Source organism: Leuciscus leuciscus (assembly GCF_965113295.1).
Source record: "Leuciscus leuciscus genome assembly, chromosome: 3".
In the NCBI taxonomy this organism is placed as follows: Eukaryota; Metazoa; Chordata; class Actinopteri; order Cypriniformes; family Leuciscidae; genus Leuciscus; species Leuciscus leuciscus.
This window is the reverse complement of record NC_138727.1, coordinates 55361746-55387216: the sequence shown is the minus strand read 5'-3', so window position 1 is coordinate 55387216 and position 25471 is coordinate 55361746. Positions and strand designations below refer to the sequence as shown.

General features: G+C 36.7%; 1 protein-coding gene and 1 long non-coding RNA gene across 4 annotated transcripts in view; both read right to left on the bottom strand.

The window, feature by feature from the left end:
• The window catches only part of LOC309493910, an 87081-nt gene that overhangs the window by 15882 nt on the left and 45728 nt on the right, over positions 1 to 25471 (bottom strand). The gene's annotated exons all lie outside the window — the stretch shown is intronic.
• Positions 1248 to 13075, bottom strand: LOC309493666 (GTPase IMAP family member 8-like). 2 transcript variants are annotated; one of them, XM_082162856.1, is made up of 6 exons: positions 12807 to 13075; positions 12534 to 12620; positions 10798 to 10877; positions 7869 to 8801; positions 3650 to 4543; positions 1248 to 3502 (listed from the first exon to the last, which is right to left on the bottom strand). In XM_082162856.1, the coding sequence occupies exons 3-6, from the start codon at positions 10814 to 10816 to the stop codon at positions 2862 to 2864; spliced, it is 2487 nt and encodes an 828-aa protein (XP_082018982.1). In that variant the 5' UTR covers positions 10817 to 10877; positions 12534 to 12620; positions 12807 to 13075; the 3' UTR covers positions 1248 to 2861. The 2 variants fall into 2 exon arrangements, with proteins under 2 accessions (XP_082018982.1, XP_082018983.1); XM_082162857.1 differs by having other exon boundaries at positions 12534 to 12600.

Genomic DNA, 25471 nt, shown 5'->3' with positions numbered 1-25471 from the left:
TCGGCGGGACATGACGTAATGGGCGCGAAGCGCCCTCATTGGTTCTGACGTCATGAGGAGCCTCTATCGATAGGCTGGTGCAGTTGCCGCAGAGCAGCCAATGGGCGCGCGAGCTGTCTCGCCCATGTCTGCATGCTGCTGCAATGCGTTTTACATTATTGCAAAATTAAGGATAATTTTTGGCTTCAATATCTCGAGGAAAAGAGGTTTTCCCCTAGCGTAAGATATCTTACGCAAGTACGAGAGACCTCTCGTAAGAGAACCAATCATTTTTCTCAAATGAAGTGAGTTATCTCAGGTTTTAAAGGAAAACTCTGGTCAATTTTAACATTGAGCTCAGTTTTTTTGTACATTTGGAGTGCTGTCAATACAGAGAACAACGACAAAAATCGGTGTTGCCTACACCGTGTTGTCTTCAATGGGGCACGTTTTAAACCTGCGTTTAGCCTCTTAACATCCTTGATGTGTCATTACAAGTGCACAGGTCATGTGAGTGATTCCTTCGGAGTGAGCGCGTGTGAATCTGACTGCAGTAGATGTGAAAGATATGAATAAAAATTATGTTTATTCAGCCAGCGCACATACATGTATTTACATCCTGTTTTCGATCGAAGTCCAAAGTAATCGATTGTCGAGTTCACGCGCGTGATCATAGGTACTAAACCTATGCGCGTGAACTCGACAATCGATTACTATGGACTTCGACCGAAAACAGGATGTAAATACAGGTATGAGCGCTGGCTGAATTATTATCATTTTTATTCATATCTTTCACATCTACTGCAGTCAGATTCACCCGCATTCACCCCGAATGAATCACTCACATGACCTGTGCACTTGTAATGACACATCAAGGATGTTAAGAGGCTAAAAGCAGGTTTAAAACGTGCCCCATTGAAGTCAACAGGGTGCAAATTTTAAAAAGAGGATAACACGGTGTAGGCAACACCGATTTTTGTCGTTGTTCTCTGTATTGACAGCACTCCAAATGTACAAAAAAATTAGCTCAATGTTAAAATTGACCGGAGTTCTCCTTTAATTCAGTATTATTAATAACAGTAACATACTGTAAAGATTACATTAAAGAACTGTAAATTCACAGCTGCTCTTGTTTTGATGCTTTTACAGGTGTGCTGTATAATTTTACAGTATAATTGTAGTTTATGATTTACAGTACTCTTGTAAAATTTACAGGCTTACTGGCAACCAAACAGTAATTTTACAGTAATTTTTTTACAGTGTAGGTATCAGTGGGTTTTATTGTATCTTACAACCACCTGTATCATCTTGTCTTTTAAAGATGTTTTGTCTGGTGTAGTGCTTCCCTCCATTTCTCTGCACCATTTCATCAATCTTCTGCAGCAGTTCAGTGACCTGACCTTGATTGTTTCTGTCCTTGTTGTTTAATGTGTGATATCTGCCACCACAACTGTCAATCACTGATTTAAGATCCTTGTTTTTTTGTATATATTCATTCAGAGGTTGATCTATCAGTGCATTCAGCCAATCAGCATGAGTGACAAGAATAACTGTGTAATTTAAAGCATCTTTTTCAAGGTTCTCCTGAAACCATTTAGCCGGGTTCTTCTCCTCCCTTGATAACCCTTCCATCCCGATCACCAGCAGAAACACGTGAGGACCAGGAGCAGACATTTTTAAGCTTTTCTCAACATCAGACTTATTATGATTATGAGTGTGCCTGAAAAAGAATGGATCTAACAGTCCTGGAGTGTCAGTGATTGAGACCATTCTTCCAGACACCAATGATGCTTGTTTCTCACAGCTCAACAACACAACAACTTTGTCAGCCATTACATGTAAAAGTGCATTCAGTATGTACTGTTAATAAGAACTCCAGTCAGATTCAGTGGTAAAATGCTTTTATTAATCATTTTGTGAGTTTATGATGAGAACACAGTAACATGATCAGTTGAAATCTAGTTCATGATATAGTCAAATTTATTAGCATATTTCATAGAAGATTAAAAACTGATTAAAAACAATAAAAACAGTGATTAGAAAGAGTATTAAAATATATTGCAGTTATCAATGCTAGAGTAATGTGAATTTATACTAAAAAGCTATTTACATGGTTATGTTTATTGAGTTTAAATGCATGACTCGCTTGTATTCATTTTAAAAGAGTTTGTGAAACTTTAATGACATAATTCGTCAGACCTTTCCTATATGCCATGTGAGAGCGGGCACAGCACATGTTCAGATCTATGGTATGATGTTCATGTATTTAGAGCATGCATTTCTTGAGAATTGAGTGTGGTATAAGGAGTAATGTGCTACGTACCTGCTTAGACATTAGACATCAGACATGTGATTGTTTATGATAATCTGTTAAGGTATCACAAAATGACAGAATAGAAGTAGCATTCAGTACGTGATGAAGTGCGGTGTACGTGCAGAGAAAAGTGCTACTTGTTTGACCTGTGTTTTCCATGTATATTCTACAGAAATAAATGTCTTGCCCCAGGAATTGACATCGCATCCTTCTTAAAAGTGTAACATTTAGTTCCCTCTCATCAGTCACTGCACGAGTCATTTTTATTTAAGAGAAAACACTTTAGCTTCAAAATGAACATGTTCCTTGCTGCAGACAGTTCCCTCTCTTCAGTTAGTTTTCTTCTTTTTTCTGCATATATTTATCTTATAGCGCCACATATATGGATAGGCAAAGTAGTGTCAGCTCACATAAACTGTTTGCGATTAAACTCTCAAACAATATTTGTTATTTTGCAAACATCAAATTATCTCAATTTTTCCAGGGGTCCTCTGAGAAATTGAGTCCGATTTATTTCGACTTTCTTGGAAAACTGTAGCTAAAGCTAAGCATCTTAATGCAGTCTGTTTTATTGTATTTCACAACCACCTTTGTCATCTTGTTGATGTGTATTATGTATTTGAGCTCTTTTAAAGATGTTCTGTTTGGTGTAGTGTCCTCCTCCATTTTTCTGCACCATTTCATCAATCTTCATCAGCAGTTCTATGACCTGAAAGCGGTTCCGCATTTTCTCATTGTCGAATGAATGATATCTGCCACCACAGCTCTCAATCAGTGCTTGTAGATCATTGTGTAATTTGATATACTCTTTCAAAGGTTCTTTTATCAGGAAATTCAGCAAATCAGCATGGGTGAAAAGAACGATTGTGTGATTTAAAGCATCTTTTTCAAGGTTCTCCTGAATCCATTTCACTGCTTTCTTCCTCTCCTCTGTGAATCTCCCCACTCTGATCACCAGCAGAAACACATGCGGACCAGGAGCAGACATTTCTAAGCTTTTCTCAATTTCAGAGAACTGAGTGAAGGGATCTAAGATTATGGCTGGAGTGTCAATGATTGACATGGGTTTCCCAGACATCACTGCTGCTTTTCTCTCACAGCTCCTAGTGGACAACATTGCACTCACACTGAATGCATTTCTGCCCAGGATGGTGTTTCCTGCTGAACTCTTTCCTGATCCCAGTAAACCTAGCAGGACAATCCTCAAACCTGTTAGAATGAGAAGCATGCTATTTAATGCAACTAAATGCAATTTTGTCTCTGTTTAAAATCTTCTTGGTCCTCATTACTGTATATTAAACATCAGATTTCTTTCTTTTTACTTTTACTTTCTATATATTATTTCTTAATATTTACCTTGTCTTGACAGATTGCTGTGTGCCATTGCTCTTGCTAGTGACAATCGCAGAGCCATCTCACTTAACTCAAGTCTCATCATGAGACCAAAGAGATGACCTGTTTGTCTACCTAGTTCATGTAAACCCCTTTCCCCCTCTGTGCCCTCTTGATTTCTCTCATTGTCTTCTTCGCTACTCTCTTCCTGATTTTGTGTATTTATATCTTCTTGATTAATTCCTCTTTCCTGCTCTCGCTTCTCGCGAAAGAAATGTCTCATATCCTCTTTCTCCCTCTGCTCTCTGAGATTGTTTAGAGCTTCCAGACATGTCCCATTGGCGTAATGTTCTCCTCTGTTGTCCTTCACCAGTTGCTCAATCTTCTCCAGCAGTTCTGTGACCTGATTTTGATTGCTTCTGTCTTTATTGTTGAATGAGTGAAATCTGCCTCCACAGCTGTCAATCACTAACTGTAGATCAGGGCTTTTCCTGATGTACTGATCCAGTGATTCACCCATTAGCAAATCCACATGAGTGAACAGAACAAAAGTGTGACAGACAGCTTCTTCTCCAAAGTGCTCCTGAATCCATTTGACTGTGTTCTTCTCACTCTCTGTGTATCTGCCATTCAGGTTGATGACCAGCAGAAACACATGAGGACCAGGAGCAGACATTTCTAAACATTCCTCAATATCACGCTTGAGTCCATGCTGAAATATATTGTACCACGGCGCATCTAACAGTCCTGGAGTGTCAGTGATTGAGATGGATCTTCCAGACACTACCGCTTCTCGTTTCTCACAGGTTAAAGTACCAGAATGAGCCTCCGCTCTAAACACATCTCTGCCCAGGATGGTGTTTGCTGTTGAGGTCTTTCCCACATCAGATTTACCCAGAATCACAATCCTTAGATCTGCTAAATTAGACGAATATATGCTTTTGTTTACACACAAAGTTCAACAGCATTCAACGAAATTCAATCATATTTGATAAGGTCAGCTGTGAAAACATGAATGTATGAATTTCAACAACAGTGACCATCAAAAAGCTTTTTGCAGTGCATTCTGGGTGTACCAATCAAAACTCATCCATGGCTCCCACCTCTCAGTATGCATTGCGACATGCTGTTTGTCACCATTGTTGAGATTCAGATGTAACCCACCCAATTAATTGAGGCTGTGTTCCGATGTAGTTTTCATGTATGATTTTTTTGTTTGTTTAGATTTTATATTTTTCCTTGCTTAATGCATGAAATGGTCAGACATAATTTTTTTATTATTTTATTTTATTTATTATTTTGTTTTCACTGGTTGACGAAAGTAATAAAGAATTGCGTCGATGGGTGCTGACGTCACATGCGCGCCAGCTCATTGAAGAGAGAGATGTGAGCCACATGTGTGGCTATCCTTAATCTAAACCATCGTTGTCAATATTTTCCTAAATGGATGTCTGAACTGTTTTATTGCATTAGTTTGGACTGTTTCAACCAGTGGCGGATACAGAACTTCATTAATAGGTGGGCCTGGTGAATACGGAGGGGCCTCGGTTTTTTAAGCTTATATACACGCCCAGTGGCGTAACTTTGCTGAATCAGATATATGTACAATAACATTACGATGTCCAGCAATCGATTTAAATAGTAGGCTACATGGGGTTTAATTTGTTGTTTAATGAGATATAGCCTAATATTGTTAGTGCCGAGAATTTTCGTTTGTAGTAGGCATTCACATGCAAACGAACTGAACTGAGTCACTTCCACTTTCACGCGAACTGAGCAGAGGTGGGTAATCCAGGGCCAAAGTGTAAAAGTCCTTGCCATATGTTTATTCCACCCATGAACTCAGCAGCTGATTTCACTAATTAGTTCTCTCTCCTGTCTGAATTAGCAAATCCAGGTGATTGGAACAAAATACTGAGGAGGACTTTAACTTTCTGAACCTGGACTTTACACCTCTGCATAGCAATGCCACATGTCAGCCAAGAGCAAAGAGATAAACCAGAACTGGACCTTATCGTAGCCAAAATAATCTGTGTATATTAAATATGGAGTAATTTCAGCCACAGCCTCAGATGTAATCAACTGAAGAGAAAAGAAGACATTAAATCTGTGAAGATCTCAGCAAAGGAGGATTAAACAACTCCACAAACATCATAAATATAATATAATCATATAAATTAAACATTAAATAATAAATTATATAAATTAAATATATATAATCATCATGAAATAGCCTGATTCACTGAGGTATTTTTATGTTGTCACATTAATATTTTTTTCACATCACAAACCCTGTTACTGCAGTATGAGAGCCATCAATATAACAATCGGTTTAAATCTTTAAACAAACAAGAAAAGAAGAAAGCTTATGCTGACACACACAGATATCAACAATCAGCGTATGAATCTCAACAATGGTGACAATCACAAATATTTAGATAAACAGATAAATTCAGAACATCACTGAAAAGCTACTAATTCACAACAAAACCAACAGCAAAAAATAAAAGCAAATATTTAGAATCAAACAAAATTATAGGACAATTCAGCTGCATAATTTATTCATGTTGCAATGCATGCTGGGAGTTTTGTACTATGCTGGTACCCAGCATGCATTGCAGTAAAGTACTTTTGATTGTCACCATTGTTGAGATTCATACACTGATTGTTGATGTCTGTGTGTGTCAGCATGAACTGACTTTTCTTTTTGCTCATGTTTGATAAAGTCTTCTAACTTATTGTTATAATATTGCTGGATCTCATGCTGTAGTAACATATGGTTTGTGATGTGCAAATATTAGTGGAACAACATAATTGCTAAAAAAAACCATCAGTGAATCAGTCTATTTCATGATGATTATAAAACCATCAACAGGAAACCATCATCACCTGATCTCATTTCACTTTAGCTTTCTTTGCTGCTGCAAATGTTTTATTTGTTTATTTCTTTGCTTTTGGGGCATTGCTATGCAGAGGTGTAAAGTCCAGGTTCAGAAAGTAAAAGTCCTCCTCAGTATTTTGTTCCAATCACCTGGATTTTCTAATTCAGCAGGAGAGAGAACTAATTAGTGAAATCAGATGACTGAGTTTATGGGTGGAATAAACATATGGCAGGACTTTTACTCTTTGGCCCCTCGATTACCCACCTCTGGAACTGAGTCACATTCACATTCACATTCACATTCACATGAACTGAACTAAGTCAATTACATTCACACAAACTGAACTGAGTCAATTGCATTGCACTCGGACCTCAGTGTACACGGATTGATTCGTTGTTTATTTTTTTTTTCTATTTTGTTTTATTTTATTTTTTTTATTTTATTGTTTTATTGTCATTGATGAATGATATATTTTGTTTTCAAATGGTGATTTGTGAAGGGGCACAAGTTTTCTCATGTGATGCGTGAAAAGTGAAACGTGCGCATTGAATTAAAGTTATAAGATTTCAGTGAATACAGTACTGTTCAGTGAACTGATTGTTTCATTCATTCATTTTTTTTAATCATTCATTAATTAATTCTATTTCCTATTTTATTTTATTCATTGGTTTATTATATATTTTTTATTTGTCCAGTTAGTACTGTTGACAACCATTTAAACAAGTGCAGACACACATTTAATATTATTAATTTTTTTTTTTTTTTTTTTTGTTTGTTAATGCATGGTGTGAGACCCCGAACCCGGGACTCCAGATATTAATATAGTTTGTGATTTATCTGTATCTGGTGAGCTCAGACCCGGTAGATATTTTTCCTCCTTTTCTTTTCTGGTGTTAAGTCCTACTAATGGGTTACACATACACTAATTCTTTTGTGTGTGTGAGTCTGAAACTTTCAAACATTTTTCTTGTGCAGAATCTCATGAAATAACATCACACAATGTAACTAACAGTAATGTAATAGTAACACAAATAAACTCTGAGGAGAGTTAATTTGACACTGGGGTTTATCATAGCATTCCCTCAAAACCCTAAATAATAATCAAAAAATATGATTGAACAAAAAATATCAAAGGAGCCAAATGTGACCCCAAAATGAAGGGGCTCATTTGATTAAAGTGCAACTTCACACTTGGAAAGCACTTCAACAGCTCACTGATCATGAAGTATTTAGATATTTAATCTACAAACAAAGGCTTTTGGTTGCTGTCATTTATTTACTTAGTAAACATGACATGTTATGTATTTAAAAAAAAAAAGAAAAAAAGTTGGGAATAAAACCACAAATGGTTTAATATTTACCTAGTCTTGAATGTCCAGGTGTCATTCCTCTTTCAAGTGCCCATCTTTGTCTTTCTTTCTCTTTGTGACTTTCCATCTGTTTCCTGAGATCTTCCTTCACTCTCAGATATTGTGCTCTCTCCTTCACATCCTCTTTTTTCCTCTCATTATGGTCTTTTATTCTCTCCTCTTTTCTTTTAGTTTTTATTTCCTCCTCTTGATTTACCCGTTCTATTTGCTTTTTTGCATCTCTCTCCTCTTGTCTTGTCCACGCCTGTTCTTGTTTCTTTCTCTCTTCTTCCTGTTTATGACTCTTTTCTTCATACTTCACTCTCTCCTTCTGCTCTCTGAGTTTTCTCAGGTCCTTCAGGTAGATCTCATTGCTGTAGTTTTGTCCTCTGTTGTTCTCCACCATTACATCAATATTCTTCAGGAGCTTTGTGATCTGGTTGGGATCACACTCATTTTTGCTGTTCATCACATGAAATCTTTCCTCAAAATAGTTCAGAAACTCTTTGATATTTTCACTCTCAGTGATTTGCTTACATTTTCCTCTAGATATTTTTTCTCGTCCAATAAACAGCACCATAGTGAACTTCAAAGCTTGAGCTCCAAAGTTCTCCTGAATTTGCTCCACAATGTTCCTCTTGTCCTCTTCAAAGTTCTCCAGGTTGATGACGAGCAGGAAGACGTGAGGACCGGGATCAGAGAGATACAGACTCTTCATCATCTGCTTCTTCATCTCTTCATCAGTCAGTTGAGTGTTGAAGAATCCTGGAGTGTCGATGATGGAGATGTTTCTGTCTTCTACTCTTCCTCTCTGTATCTCACTCTCTTTGGTTCTGCTCTCTTTAAATGCCTCTCGACCCAGTATTGCATTTCCTGTTGAACTCTTTCCAACTCCAGAGATTCCCAGTAACACAATCCTCAGTGAATCAGGTGCTTCATCAGGGTCTGTGAAACAGGCATTAGCACTTAATTAGCTGATGCTTTTCTTGTGACTGATTTTTTTTCAGGATTTTTCATGTTTCTTTAAAACAAAAATTAAGTTAATTCCAAACATTGAATTATTGCTCCCATAAAGCAGTCCGCCTTTTTCGCGTTATTTTGTATCCTCTCACCAGACTTACATAGTCTCAGAACAGTCTTTTATAGGCAGCGAAAGAAGCCATTTGATTTATTAGAAGTCAGTGTGCCATCAGCATAATTGAAACTGATATTTCAAGGTAAAACACAAATATACTGTAGCTTTAAATGCCATTAAGGAATGTTACGATCCATTTCAGGTCTAGGGGCAGGAAAGGAAGGTAACAAAAGTTTCAGCGAGAGAGTGAGAGAACTCCCGTCTCCAGGTCCCAGGACAAGCACAAATTTACAAGGACACCAGTTTATAAAGTAAAACGATTTCACAAGTTTAATTTTAACATCAATGGGATATAACATTTACATTTACATTTATTCATTTAGCTGACGCTTTTTATCCAAAGCGACTTACAATTGCTATATATGTCAGAGGTCGCACGCCTCTGGAGCAACTAGGGGTTAAGTGTCTTGCTCAGGGACACATTGGTGTCTCACAGTGGATTCGAACCCGGGTTCGAAACGGCCAAAATAACAAACAAAAGAAATTCTTACTAATTCTTACTTTTTTTAGAAATAATTACCTAGCTTCAAAAGTAAAATAAATCAAAAGACATACACTTCCCTTACTTCCTATATAAAACAGGAGAAAACACAAATTCTCAAATAAAAAAGCATCTACCTCCCAACAAAATTATCCCAATAAAGAAACCAAACAGTATATTAACTTAAAAGAAAAACACTCAGTGGTTCCCAAACCTGTCCTGAAGGCCCCCCAACACTGCACGTTTTCTTTGTCTCCCTACTCAAACACACCTGATTCAACTCATCAGCTCATTATCACATGGGTTAATTGAGCTGATGAGTTGAATCAGGTGTGTTTGATTAAGGAGACAAAGAAAACGTGCAGTGTTGGGGGGCCTTCAGGACAGGTTTGGGAACCACTGAGTTAGATGATGTTAACTATAAACACAAGGTTACCACAAAGTCACAGAAGTTAGCACACAGCAGACCTTCTTTCAACGTTCACTTAATCACTACAACTGATACTACAAACACAAGAAAGTGCTGGGACCGGAAGATGACAGTCTCTCAGAGGAAAGCCTCAGTCTCTCTGTTGAGTTAGAACTCTCTGGGTTCTTATATACACTGCTCCACTCACACCTTAGCGAGCTGGAACACAAATCAGGTGGCACTCCCAAACCTGTGAAGCGGATAGTAGGAGGAGCAACAAGGAAAGACAGAGAATACACAGAGACAAGCACTACAACAGCAATAAAACACACATACGTCCCTTGGGACATAACAGGAATATTCTGGGTTCAATACAAGTTAACTCTTTCCCCGTCATTAACAAAAATTTCGGTCTTTCCGTATTTTCACTTTTATACGGTAGGGGGCGCTATTACACATTTTCTGAAAGAGTAGAGTATCTCCTGATCAAAATAGATCAAAACACAGGTGAAGACAACGCTATCTCATGACCTATACGTATTTTACGAGGTGGCTAATTCATACGAATTCGTATGACCTCACACGTACGAATTTGTGCGATTTGTCTGACTCCCAGTGATGGATAGGTTTAGGGGCGGGGTCAGGGGTAGGTCATTACCCAAATGTTACTGAATGAAATGTCGACCCAGGATGAGCTACAGGAGCATTAGGGGTGTTGATGGACTCGATCTACTCCATGTTTCGATCATCGTTCTGAATTTGATCCAGATCTTTTGCTCAGCTTTTTGCTCAAAATGTTGCTTTTTTTATGAAACTTATACACATTTAAGTGTTGATTAAAAAAGAATGCATGAAGGTAGAAGAAAAGGGGGCTCCAGGAACCTGGGAACATCTTCTATTTTACACATTTACTGACCGTGTTGTGCTGAGGCCATTTTTTGTGATTTTCACTTAATCACTCCTCTTCTTATCTCAGTGCCAGTGATCACAGTATTTCTGTATAGATAAAAATAACACAAAGACTGAACATAGGTGAACATTTAGATAGGTCGTAGGTAAACATTCTCTACAACAATTAATTGAATGAGCTTATAAAATGACAAAAGTACTTAAAAAATACTTTATTTCTGTTAGACATCTACAGAAGTTCTTATTGAGAATTAACAGAGGTTTAGATGTTGATGTTTTATTGAAATTTTATTCTTCAGCAATTTTTTTTTTTGCAACAATTCTGCATTGATGACAGTCAAGTGACTGCATTAAAGTGGTTTAAACAACTGCTCTTTCTGTTTAGCTGCCTGACTGAAAGTAGTAAACTCAACTGTGATAACTATCACTTGTAACACTGAAGTGATCTGTGTGAGATTGCCCAACACTTCTTATAAGATAAAAAGTTGAGACATATAGACAAACACTCATCATGCAAACCTTAAAACTGGTTAAAATAAAAAAAAAAATCATCAAATACAAATAGTAAAAGAATCCAGGTGCATGATTTATTCATGCCGCAATGCATGCTGGGAGCTATGAATGAGTTTTGTATGCTGATGAAACATTTCCCCATTGTTGAGTTTCATGCTGATTGTTGGTGTCTGTGAGTGTCAAACTAACCCTGTTGTTATTAACTTCATGCTTAAGTCATGGTTTCATTTTTCAACAAATCTGATTTTGGTAATCTGGTCACTGAACACACTAATAATATAGATAAAATCTACTAAATTTTTGTCCTTTTTGCAACTTCAGAGTCGTCACTAATGCTCACATTGAACACTGTGTTAATGAAACACAAGGGATTTGCTGTGTATCCTCCAACCGTAAGCCATTTTAAGTCAGAACATTTGTGATCCTTAATATTTAAAGGACATTCGAAGAATGATGTTAAAAGAATGTTTTCTGCCAACATTATGAGAACATTCATCAAATACTAATTGCATTTTCTGATGATTTCATGAAGATTGTTTTGAAAGTGTTTAATTCTAAAGCTTACATAAACATTAAATACATTCAAGAGAAAACGAGAATAACTATGGGACAGGCTACAAAACTTTCCCACGTTCCAAGGGTGTTCTTTTGAAAGAGCAAACACAACATTATTCATTTTAAGTTCGTTGTCATTCTAATGTTTAAAGGATGTTTGAAGAAAGTTGTTCTAATGTTTTCTCCCGACATTATGGCGACATTTAAAGAACATTCTACAAACAATGTATTAATAATATTTTTGTGCGAAACTTTTGAGAACAGTATTAAAGACCAAATAACGTTGAAGAAACACTTTATTAATTTTACTGGAAGAATGTTTGTTCATAACTTTGAAAGAAGGTTAGCCAAACGTTAAGGTTAGCCATATGAGGACACTGAGTCAGTAATCAAGGAATTAAAGTTAGCCCAGAGAGGCTTTATGTTGTAAACCAAAGTACAGTTTTAAATTAAAAAAGTAAGAATTGACAACAACAACAACAACAACAAACATTTACAAAACTAAGGTGTATTAAAAGGAATATAGGCCTGGGGAAAACAAGATAACATTTCATGTCAGGTAACATAGTGATGTAAAGGTAATTAGTAGTTGAAAAACATTTGACTCAATTATTATTATGTTTCTTTCATAGTTCCTTATTGTAGTTATGTGTGACTTGTATGTGAAAGTATTACCTTGCTCGGTTTGTCTCTTCCTGTGTGTGATGATGCTCTCTCCAATACAGGTAACCAGGGCGTCACTCTGTTTTGTCATAAGCTGAACTGATTAGAAAGATTTAAACGACACTTTCAAATGACCAAATAAGGATAACGGTTGTATACGCATGCCGCTCTCAGTCTCAGATTATGTAAACAATTTAAAGTGACGATGGTGTTTCAAAAAGGACAAAAAAAGTAATTTTATTTGATCGAATCAACATGTTGAGTCTTTATTTAGCCAATACTCACTAGATATGCAGCGAGCCACCGCAACAGTGGACGAGCGCTAGACCAGAGCGCGCGCAGAGCGTGCACGTCAAGAGAACGTTGCGCTATTTCCTCCTGCCACTAATAACAGCCACAACGAAGCGCTCAGATTGAGCATTGAAACAATTAGTTAAAGCACCGGACGACAATTTAAATTAATAATTAAAGATGCCCATTATGCATGTCGCAAAGCGCGAGCTGGCCCAACAGTGGGAAGGCAAATGACCAAATGTCCTTACGCGCCCCACCCTTGTTTACCAGGTGTGTGTGTTAGAGCTCATTGTTCGAATGGGAAAGAGAAACTGAAAGTTACGTTGATGCTATATCAGTATCAGAGATATAATCTTTATCCAGCTGATATTGTCTAAATAAGCCTGTGATAAGTAATGCTAAACATTAAAATAATGAAATGCTGTAGGCCTAATTAAATGATGTTGGCTATACCGTGAACAAATGTAAATGACGATAGTTTAATTGAATACGTGTAAAATACAACCAAGTGCAATTGATAAATATTACGGTATTATTAATTTAGTTAAATAGTCATTTAAAGGTGCTAAAAAAATCGGATGTGTTAGATAAATACCATGACTGACATTTGCACTTCACAACACACAATGGGCCTGTCCATTAATTTGTTTACATGTAAATGTATTTAAACAAACTTTTACCTGCCGTTTCATCTCGAGCCAAAACAGCTGAATGCATAAGTTTGCATACAACCACTCTGTCTCCTTATGACCCCCTTGCAGAATTTAACAAATATAAAAAATAAAATAGCACATAGCCTACTCTTTCTCATAGATGTGCGGTACGCCACTGATTTCAACTGATAAATATTGCATAATCCCAGTCCAGATATTTTCGGTGGTTTGTTCTAGTCTGTCCATTGGGTGGCGTTTGTCTCTGCTTTTCTCTACAAGGTAACGTGAGATTACTGTAAATATGATCACGTGATTTCCCTGATGTAGACATGGATCTTTCCTTACCGAACCAAAATATATTTCCATGTATTTATGATTAATATAAATATACTGAAAAATATATGAAGACCAATGTTGCATTATTTATGACAATATATTGAATAATACATAATTGCTGCTTTTCATTTATCATATATTGGAAAATATATTTACAATATATTTACACTGTAAAATGTCATTAGTTGAGTGTACTTAGAAAACATGTGGAAAAAGATTGCCTTATTTCTCAAGGATGCTTTACTCAAAGTTAGTTTTTAATATAAAAACATACAAAAGAGTGTTGGGAGGGACAATGCTAATCTATGCAAATACACAAATATACAGCTTTAAATGTCATTAAGGAATATTCTGGGTTCAATACAAGTTAACTCTTTCCCCGCCATTGACAGAAATTTCCGTCTTTCCGTATTTTCACTTTTATACGGTAGGGGGCGCTATTACATATTTTCTGAAAGAGTAGAGAATCTCCTGATCAAAACAGATCAAAACACAGGTGAAGACTACGCTATCTCATGACCTATTCCTTTTTTTTTTTTTGGTCACTTAATCACTCTTCTTATCTCAGTGCCAGTGATTGCAGTATTTTTGTATAGATAAAAATAACACAAAAACTGAACTTGTAGGTAAACATTTAGATAGGTTGTAGGTGTTTTTTTTTTTTACAACAATTAATGAGCTAATAAAATGACAAAAGATAACTCAATAAAAAAAAATAAAAAATGTATTTCTGTTAGACGTCTACAAAAGTTGTTGAGAATTAACAGAGGTTTAGATGTTGATGTTTTATTGAAATTGTATTCTTCAGGAATTTTCTATTTTTTGCAACAATTCTGCATTGATGACAGTCAAGTGACTGCATTAAAGTGGTTTAAACAACTGCTCTTTCTGTTTAGCTGACTTATGGAATAGAAGCATATATTTTTAATATATTTATTCAACTGAAACTTAACTGAATAAATAAAATAAACATCAACAAAGTTTGTTGGAAGTTTGTTGATGATGTAATTATTAATTATGTTTGTTTAAAAATGCATTAAATCATAAAATGATGTGATACTATGACAAAGGGGTCAGCTCTGGCCTTTTTTAATAGTGCAGTCATTTAAATAAAGTAAATCATGAATTCAAATATGCACTGAAAAGGGTGAGTTTTGTTTTTAATTCACAGTGGAAGATCTGAGGAATATTTTGGTGGATAAAACTGGATCAGGAAAGAGTGCAACATGAAACACTGTGGAGAGATGCGTTTAGAGCTGGTTCCTGCCCTGTTTCTACAAGTAAACACTGTGAGAAACATAAGGGAAATGTGGACAACAGAAACATCTCAGTGATGGACACACCAGGACTGTTTCACACGTCCATCACATGTGATGAAGATCTGAAGGCTGAGATTGGGAAGAGTTTGAGTTTGTCTGATCCTGGTCCTCATGTGTTTCTGCTGGTCATCAGACTCAGAGATTCACAGATGAGGAGCAAAACACAGTCAAATGGATTCAGAAGAACTTTGGAGAAGAAGCTGAGAGATTAACTATGCTTCTGTTCACTGGAGCTGATCAGTTAGTCAAACCAATAGAAGAATTCCTACAGGAGAACCAAGAGCTGATGAAGGTAGTGGATGAATGTGAGGGAAGATATCATGCCTTCAATAATGAGAAGAGTGAGGATTGAAATCAAGTCTCTGAACTACTGGAGAAGATCAACAACTCAAGTGCAAACCACATGTGACCATATGTTCATACAAATATTTACAAAAAATAAGACATTTTCTGGGGGAAAAAAGCAGTTGAATGTGGGAGAACCACATTTTCTTCTTATTATTTTTTTTTGCTATACCAACACTGAAAGTAATGATGTATGTTTCTTTATGACCGAGGGAGAAAACAATCAATAAATCCAATCAAACTCATGAGCAACATGCAAAGAAGAAGAATCATCAACCAACCTCTTCTAAGTGAGTATTAAAACCATGCCAACATCAATGTGTCCATTCTTCTATCTGTGTGCTCTTTCAATCAATCCACATACCTTCTGTCAATCATATTTGCATTGTCAGGTGTGAATATTGTGCTGTTGGGTAAGACTGGATCAGGAAAGAGTGCGTCAGGAAACACCATCAGAGGTGGAGATAGAAGACCATTTGAAGAAAGCTTTCCTGCTTCATCTGTGACCAGGGTCTGTACAGCAGCACACACAGAGCTGGACGGGCAAACAGTCACTGTCATCGACACTGTAGGACTCCCTGATACTGGTGATCAAACTGGGTGAGACATTCACACAGGAGAGCAGGAAAGTTGTGAAATGGATCCAGAATAATGTTGGTGCTCTTAAATCACACAATTGTGCTCTTTACTCACGGAGATCAGTTACATAAGACAATAGAGAGATATCTGAGTGAACCAATAAAAGAATGTAAATGCAAAAAGTCAATTATTGTACCCTACTCTTCTCATGTAAAAAATTAAATCAAAATCAAACTGAATTATTTGAAAATAAAGTAATTAATAATTGAATAATGAAATTTGTAAATAAAAAAAGTCATATCAGTATGTATCAAGTGTAATTAATTTACATTAGATTTACTTGCGACTTAGTATTGTTACCATTGTTGTGTTTTGCATGCTGAATGTTGAAGTCTGTGTGTGATTTGAGCATGATCACCTGCAAGCAGGGCCTGTTTTTTGACCACTAGCCACTGTGGCAGGTGGATTTAAAAATCCACCTGCCACAGTAACTTTTTACCAGCCAGTTTTTTTTTTTGTTTTTTTTTTTGCCTCATAAAGGTGAAAACTAGAAATCACACAAACATTGCTCTTTAACTTGTAAGAATACACATTTAAGTGCTGCATCTTTTTATTCATTGATTTGCTGTGTCACAGACATAGTCATATGTCATATTCATATATACTGACTGCTGCTAATCTGAGTCCACAAAAAAGGAGCAGATGCACTCCTCTTCCTCCACTGCTGCTGCATCTTCATGAGGTCTGGTCTCCTTGACATGTCCCCACCACTTTTTGACATGTCCCCACCCCCACCCCCACCCCCACCAGAACTGGGGCCCCCCACACCCAAGACAAAAATGGTTTGGCCACTGATCAAAATTTGATGTTGTCATTTAATTTGAAGTTCAGTACGCTCAAAATGTCCGGTCAGCACAAGTCCGGTGCTCAGAAGAGGAAAGAAAAGAGAAGAAGAAAATAGAGGTTTTCTAAACAAATATAAAAAAATTTAAATAAAAAAAAAGCGGTGACGGTGAAGCTGGAACAAGTAAAGTCAACGTAAAGCAAGGTAAGAAACAGCGTAGCAAACGCTTACGAGCATTGTCAGGAGTTTTCCTGCATTTTATTTTTTTGGGCGGCCGAAGATTTTTGTCCCACCAAAGCCGTCTCGATTTTTGTCCCGCCAAAGCCGTCTCGATTTTTGTCCCGCCAAAGCCTTATTTGATCGGTAAGTGATGTAGAATAGAATGACTGCTGTGCCTGACAGGGCGATAACGAGCAGAGAGAACCCCGGCCGCGCGCGCGCACTCTCACGTCTTCAAACAACACGTCGAGCGCTGTCTTGCGCTCTCTCACTCGCGCATATTAATATTAATATTACTGGTAAAGTTATCGGGTACCGGACATTTTCTCACTGGTTCCCAACTCAACATACACACGCACACACATCTGTGTAACTGTCATTGTAGGCCTACCTTAACCAACGTCAGCTTTGCTTTATCTCATCTCATCCCATCTCACCAACAGTTTAATACTGTTACTCGCACATCCAAAACATCGTATTTTACGTCGCGGACTAAAAAAAAACAAACAAAAAAAAACAACAACTAATGAATCACTCAATTCTCATTGGCTACCCGCCAATGTGGCAGGTAGATTGACAGTTTTACCCGCCAATTGCAAAATTCACCCGCATTTGGCGCGTGGTCGAGTGTTAATTTCAGGCCCTGCCTGCAAGATATTATCACAAATATAGAGTTATAATATAAATGCACTGAAAAATTTCACAAGCTGTTTATGACATAAGTTTTAATAATTAAAGTTTACAAGATCATTGTTCAACATGAAAAACAGACTAATTAATGATTTAGTCATAAGTTATGTCATCTATTTATTACTTCTCTTCCTTTAAAATCAAATAACTGATTTCTAGTTGCATCACTGCATCAATAGGAAGAGAATTACAATAATATAGTTCCAAATGCACATAAAAATAAATAAAAATAAAATAATAATTACGCTGTTCACTTTATTTAAACAATTTATGTTGATTCAACACCGTTGTATCAGGTTTCTGGCTTAAATGTGATTGATTCATGTTAAATTGACTTGAAACAGTTACTTAATTCTCAATAAAACTTCTGTAGACGTCTGACAGAAATAAAGTCAGTCTGGTTAGTAATAAGTAATAAAAATAATTTAATTTAAACGCGTAATTTTCTTTTATTAAATCCAGACAAGACAGAGGTAATACTTATCGGTTCAAAAAACCGCCCACAAAACTTCGCACAATACAACTTTAACATCATAGGATGTCCTGTTACTTTATCCTCTACAGTAAAAGACCTGGGTGTCATACTCGATTGCAACCTGTCTTTTGAAAATCATATTTCATATGTTACAAAAACAGCCTTTTTCCACCTTAGAAACATTGCTAAGCTACGTAATATGCTATCAGTTTCTGATGCAGAAAAGTTAGTTCATGCATTCATGACCTCGAGACTGGATTACTGTAATGCTTTATTAGCTGGTTGTCCTGCATCCTCAATAAACAAGCTACAGTTAGTCCAAAATGCCGCCGCTAGAGTTCTTACGAGATCAAGAAAATATGATCATATAACACCGATTTTATCATCACTGCATTGGTTACCTATAAAGTTCCGTATTAATTACAAGGTATTGCTACTGACTTATAAAGCCCTAAACGGCTTAGCTCCAGTCTATTTAACTGATCTTCTATCGCCCTATAATCCATCGCGCTCTTTAAGATCACTAAATTCAAGGCTTTTGGTCATACCTAGGATATCCAGAACCACCAAAGGAGGGAGAGCATTTTCACATTTGGCTCCAAAACTCTGGAATAGTCTTCCTGATACTGTTCGTTGCTCAGACTCGCTCTCCCAGTTTAAAACTAGATTAAAGTTGCATCTCTTCAGCCAGGCATTCATATAATCCTACAGTTCAAACTACAATCCGGCCTCTAGCTCATAAATGCCAGAGGAGAACTGGCCCCCGACTGAGCCTGGGTTCTCCCAAGGTTTTTTTTTTTCTCCATTAGGTCACCTGATGGAGTTTTAGGACACCATTAGGTCACTTGATGAAGTTTTTCGGTTCCTTGCCACTGTTGCCTTTGGCTTGCTCAGTTGGGGATATTTTGGGGATATTTAATCTAATTTTATCAATCAATAAATTCCTCTTGAAACAAACTTTGTTGTATTATTTTAATTTAATACTGTGAAGCTGCTTTGATACAATCTGTATTGTGAAAAGCGCTATACAAATAAACTTGACTTGACTTAATAAGTGAAGCTGGTAATTCTGTTTGTGGAGTTGTTTAATCCTCCTCTGCTGAGATCTTCACAGATTTAATGTCTTCTTTTCTCTTCAGTTGATTTCATCTTAGACTGTGTCTGAAGTCAGTTGTAGTTCTTGTGTTTCTGCTCGTCTCTTTTTCTGTATATTTTCACAAAATATACACAGATTTTGTGGCTCAGATAAGGTCCAGTTCTGGTTTATTTCTTTGCTCTTGGCTGACACGTGTGGAGTTTTATTTTTCTTTCTGCAACTAACTGAATAAATAATAAACCTAATAAAATTGACAAAGCCGACAAAGTCTCTAAAGGCCCGTTCACACCAAGGATGATAACTATAAAGATAACGATAAAGATATAATTCTAAAAATCGTTCTCCATATTAAAGAATAACAGAGTTCACACCACAACTATAACGATAAAGGTATGAGGAACGATATCGTTGGGATCACTTTCAGAACGATTTTTTTCCAGCTGTCGAACGATAAAACACTGACAGCCAATCAGAATCCATTCTAATTTAAAGGTCTCGCGCATTTAAAATGGATCTGGATCATCCGGGCGCGCGCGTGCTTAGAATAAAAAGACCGTTATCGGTCATTGGTGTGGACGCATATATAGTTATCTTTATCGTTATCTTTATTGTTATCGTGCTTGGTGTGAACGGGCCTTTAGTCAACTATTAGTGGGCACTGGGCAGGCCTAGTATGGATGTTACAGTTCTTACAAATGCAACATAAACAAAAACCTTATAGGAAATTATACATGATGCTGTGTGGAAGGTCTCTAAAAATAGACTATGCAAAAGACACTGGAAATGTGAGCCATTGTTATGAATACATTTGTATACAGATTTTAATTTAATAAGGAAACAGTGGACTTGAGCTCATATTTCTTATCAGAATAATAGGCAGATAGCTTTTAAAACAATATTGTCTTATGCTGGGTACACACCAAAAGATAATCGGGCTGATTTTGGGCCGATTTCTCCCCTTCCGACAATCCTAGCTATGTCCCGATTATCTTGATGGTTTAACAGATTATTTTATCAGATTTTCCCTTGGTGTGAGGTGTGTTAAGAGTGTCCGAACCTGCTCGGAAGAACGTCGGAGCTGCTCCGATCGCGAATCGTAAATATTAAACATGTTTAATATTTACGATCAGATATCCTGATGTGTGGGGGGAACTCCGAGGACAAACACGCGCACGCTCTGGAGATTATCACGTGAAACGAAACAATATCCAATCAGAAAGCGAGATGATGGAAGAAACGGTCATTCTCACACACACACACACACACACACACACACACACACACACACACACACACACACACACACACACACACACACACACACACACACACACACACACACACACACACACACACACACACACTTGCAGGAAGCTTAATGTTAAGATTTAGTATTCATAAGTGTAAATTTCGAGGAAACAAGCCTTTGTTTTTCATTTTAAGAGCAGACATTTTACAATACCTAAACACAATATTGGGTTTGAAAAATAAGAAAGCTGCAAAGTGCGTTTCAATCTGTAAACATTTTCAAATTTTTGTTTAACTTTTAAGTTTGTCACTGTTTATGTATATGTCTTTTTATGTTTGTTTATCGGCTTTACTCTTTGTACCCCCCTGACTGTAATTGTATAATTCTTAAAATCAATAAAAAAAAAAAAAGAGACAATAAAGACAATAAAGAATGAATATATTTCTGTATAAAAGGTTATATATAATGGTAGGTACAATGGTTTTTTCACGTGAATTTTCTGTGAAAATCATTCCAAACACTATCGCAATTTCTTCCTGCATATCGTCCGTCATGCTTATTCTGAAGTCTCACGATATTTTGCGAGATTTCCTGTGTTCATAGTCGAGACTCTGGTTGAAAATCTGTTTGTGTGTGGTGTGCTGTCTTTGTCACATCATGGCAGACCACACACTATAGGAGCAAAACGCTTAAATCTAGGATTTTTTGTCCTCATGTTTGTGGTCTGTCACATTTTGAAAATCTTATAAGATGTAAAAAATCTTTTGGTGTGTACCCAGCATTAGTTAAGCAGTCAGTTGTGTCAATTAACCATTACTGTATATCAGAACATCACACTGTTAGACCGTACCAGTTTTTTTACAGTAAAATATTCCACTGGACCAGCAACTACAGTCACTGTCTGTTAGATAAAGACACATGCAGCATATCATCAATGTTTGCAGATCTTCTCCTGGACTGAAGCACAGGCTCTACTCTTCTGCACAATGGTGACCCAAAAAACTATAATTGCGGATTTTAGTGTTTAGTGTTTTAGTTCTATTTTTTTAGTGTTCTCAAATGAAATAAGTTCACAGTAATACTTTGCTCACGTTATTAGTGCATTATAAATTTTAGTTAATACATTTAAATGACAGTTGGTCAATTTAAGGCAGGCGGTTTCTGCAAGTGGAATTAGTTAACTCGAGTTTTAATTTAGTGCATTTTTACAGTAACATACTGTATATTACAGTAAATAACTACAATTAACAGTAAATTACTGGCAACAATGTTGCCAGTATTTTACTGTAAAAAAAAAAACCTGGTAAGGTCTAACAGTATGGGGTTAAAATGGTGAGAAATCTGTTTTCTGTTATGAAATTGGATGTTTTCCTCCAGTTGTACTGCTTCTACAACATTTTCTTCTTTATTGGAGTATTTGAATACTGGTTTTCAACTGTTAAACAACACAACCCTTTATTGTCTTGTAAAGGATACACAAACAATGTTCAGTATATTCCTGAAATTATGTAAATAGTGTTCGACGAAAGCATAGTGTTAAAAGCCACAGTTTGTGTATGTGAGGGGGCTGTGTGTAATTCCAGACTGAATGCAAATGAATCTTCCTCGGAGCTGCTGAAAAATAAGGAAAATTAGTTGCTTTGTTGTGTATTTGTTGCTTTTTTTAAACCTGTTGAATCAACTTAGCGGAACAAATAAATGGTTAAATAATAATAGTAATAAAAATACTTTTGTATTAGTTTAACATTAGGGTTAACTTGGGCTGACTCTTTTACTCCGCGGTGGATTTGCATATCGTTAGCCTCATAGCATAATTGCCTAAGTTGAAATTTGAAATATGTTCAAATAAGTTGCCAATGAAATATGACTTAGGCAATTATGCTGAGGCTAACGATATGTGATACAGATGCAACATGTAAAGTAGTGAGATGAAACACTGATTATTTCTCTAATCCAAGGTTCCTGCTTTGTCAAAAGGCACATTAAAGAGAGAATTGGCATAATTTACTCGCCCTTTTGTCATTCTAAACCTGTATGATTTTCAATATTGGCCTTCAAGTGGTTCATGTTTAAAATCAGATCATTGACAAAAATAACTTCATGTTGTATTAGTTTGTTTTGGAAACCTGGTTTAAAATGTGTTCAGAATTTGAGAGATTGATTTGTTTAGATAAAGAAATGTATGTTTCTATAGAACTATTCATGCATTCCATATTTGCATAAACCGACTCTGTGGACTTATTCAAACTATGAGATAATTTTACAGTGTAGAAACAATGGATTCATCTATTCACACCGGTCATGAATATTAGACATGCTGAAGTTTGTAATGAAGAGCAGTTTGATGATGATTTTGGTCACTTTGGTCAAACTTGGGCTTTAAACATTGAAGATGAACGTGAAGCTGTGGTCGTCTTTGCAAACCCACTTTTTGAGTTTCGAAAATATGCATAATGGAAAATATGAAGATCTAAGATGATATAAAGGTCTAATGCTGCGTTCACACCGGACGCGAATAGCGCGTCAAATTCGCGCCTGCCGCGTCTAGTTTGACGCTTGACCACTTTGTGTTAATTCGCGTGTCTAACGCGCGTAAAAACAAAAGTTTGAAGCGAAATTTACGCGCGTCAGAGGTGAAAGTTTTGGCGGCCATCTTTTTTAGATGTTTATCGAGCATTAGCGTTAGCATTAATCGAGAGAGTCACCGCTCGTATATGCTCTGGAGAGCAGAAACAGCTGCGTGGGGGACATCGTCGCTGTACTCGGATCCACCAGACCCTCCGGAGGGTTTCAGGAGTTTCACAATTTGCTCCAGGAGCTAGGTTTGGTGGACATAACGGTGAGGACGCTGACGAGGACAGCGTAGGCCGTATAAGGCCTCGGCCTCGAGTGGTCGCTGCCTGTCGAGCCCGCGCTCTACAGCCCGGCGCGAGGTTCACCCTCGCCCGCACCCACCTAATCTGTCATTTATTTTTGTTTTGATAATAAATGGAGCCAGCCTCCAAAAGTGAAACCTGTCCTGTGATTTTTGTTTTTATACACTAAATTGTGTTTGTTGTCTTTACATTAGAATAATAATGTTTCATATAATCTAGAATAGATATGGAATAAATAGCATTCAATACAAAATGAGTATCTCTCATATATTGAAATCGAGTTTTTATGTGAAAGATTTGCTTTGTTGTGCATTTTAGTCATATTACAAAATAATTTATTGAGCATTCAATAAATAGCATTCAATACAAAATGAGTATCTCTCATATATTGAAATCGAGTTTTTATGTGAAAGATTTGCTTTGTTGTGCATTTTAGTCATATTACAAAATAATTTATTGAAAATAAATAGCATTCAATTTATTATTTTTTGGAATAAATAGCATTCAATACAAAATGAGTATCTCTCATATATTGAAATCGAGTTTTTATGTGAAAGATTTGCTTTGTTGTGCATTTTAGTCATATTACAAAATAATTTATTGAGGCTAAACATAAAATAACATTGTAAACTGTCACTTCACCACGTGACAGCAGCAAGCAGGCTCCTGATTGGTTAACGCGGCGCGAATTGACGCAGAAGTTCAGATTTTTCAACTCGGGCGGCAGACGCGAATTCGCGTCAAACACGAGAATGCACAAAAAGCACTACATAAAACATTCGCGCGTAACGCGCTTAACGCGCCAGACGCTCAATTCGCGCCATTCGCGCGAACTTGACGCGCGAATGAGGCGTATTCGCGTCTTCCGCGCCGCGCTCTACGCCTCATTCGCGCCGCAGGAATTTTTTACGCGCGTAACGCGTCTTTGCATTGACTTAACATTGAAATCACTCGCGCCTGACGCGCTATTCGCGTCCGGTGTGAACGCACCATAAGGAGAGAGAAAAAACATAGTCATTTCATAGTAAATAGTAATTTTTTAATCTCCTTTAAAGCAAATGTACCATGTTTTTAGAAATGTGATCTTTGTATTAATTGAATTCATTAATTCGTCCAAATTTGAATGTTAATTTGAATTTTAGCAGGAAGAGTTGACAAAATCTGTTTTGTTTTTTTCCTCATTGGATGAACAGATAACGGTCATATAATCTTCTGACACACATATTTCTGTGTAGTCAGTCTAGTTGGGTGAAGAAACTCATATCAGGTGAGTCTCTCTTTACTTAAATGAGAATTAAATGCTTTAGTGTTTCTATCAATCTACACGTTTTTGCAGTTTTGTCATTAATAGCTGGAAAATGAAAATAAGACATCTTTTGCAACATATTTATTTAAAATGTATCATACAAAAGTCTTAACTGTAGATATCTGTGAAATAATCAGAGAATTTACAATTTATATGTATGACACGAGTCAATAATCTGAGTTTGAGGGATGGACGAGACTGTTGGGAATGTTGCAACATTATCCATGCCGGGTTGCGTCGATCTGAGAAAAATAGGGAGAAGGGGGAACTGAGGAAATTACACATTTTGTGTGGAAAGTTGTATTTGAATTTGAGGAAGGAAAACATGACTTGGTTTTATATTTCCTCATTAGAATGATGGACAGATAACTTCACTATCATCTCAACACACACAAACTTGATATATCATGATATAATCACAGTGATCATCACCCGACACGACTGACTGAAGAAAAGGTTTGTTTGTTGAGATGATATAGTGAAGTTATCTGTCCATCATTCAAATGAGGAAATATGAAACCAGTTTTTAACCCTCTGATGGTCTTCGGGGTCTTTTTGACCCGCAAATGACTTTTGCTGAATTTTTTTTTAAAAGTTCTCTTTGTCCAAATGGCATGAAACTTTGTACGGCTCTCAACCCTTTCTAAATCTACAATAAAAAAAAAAAAA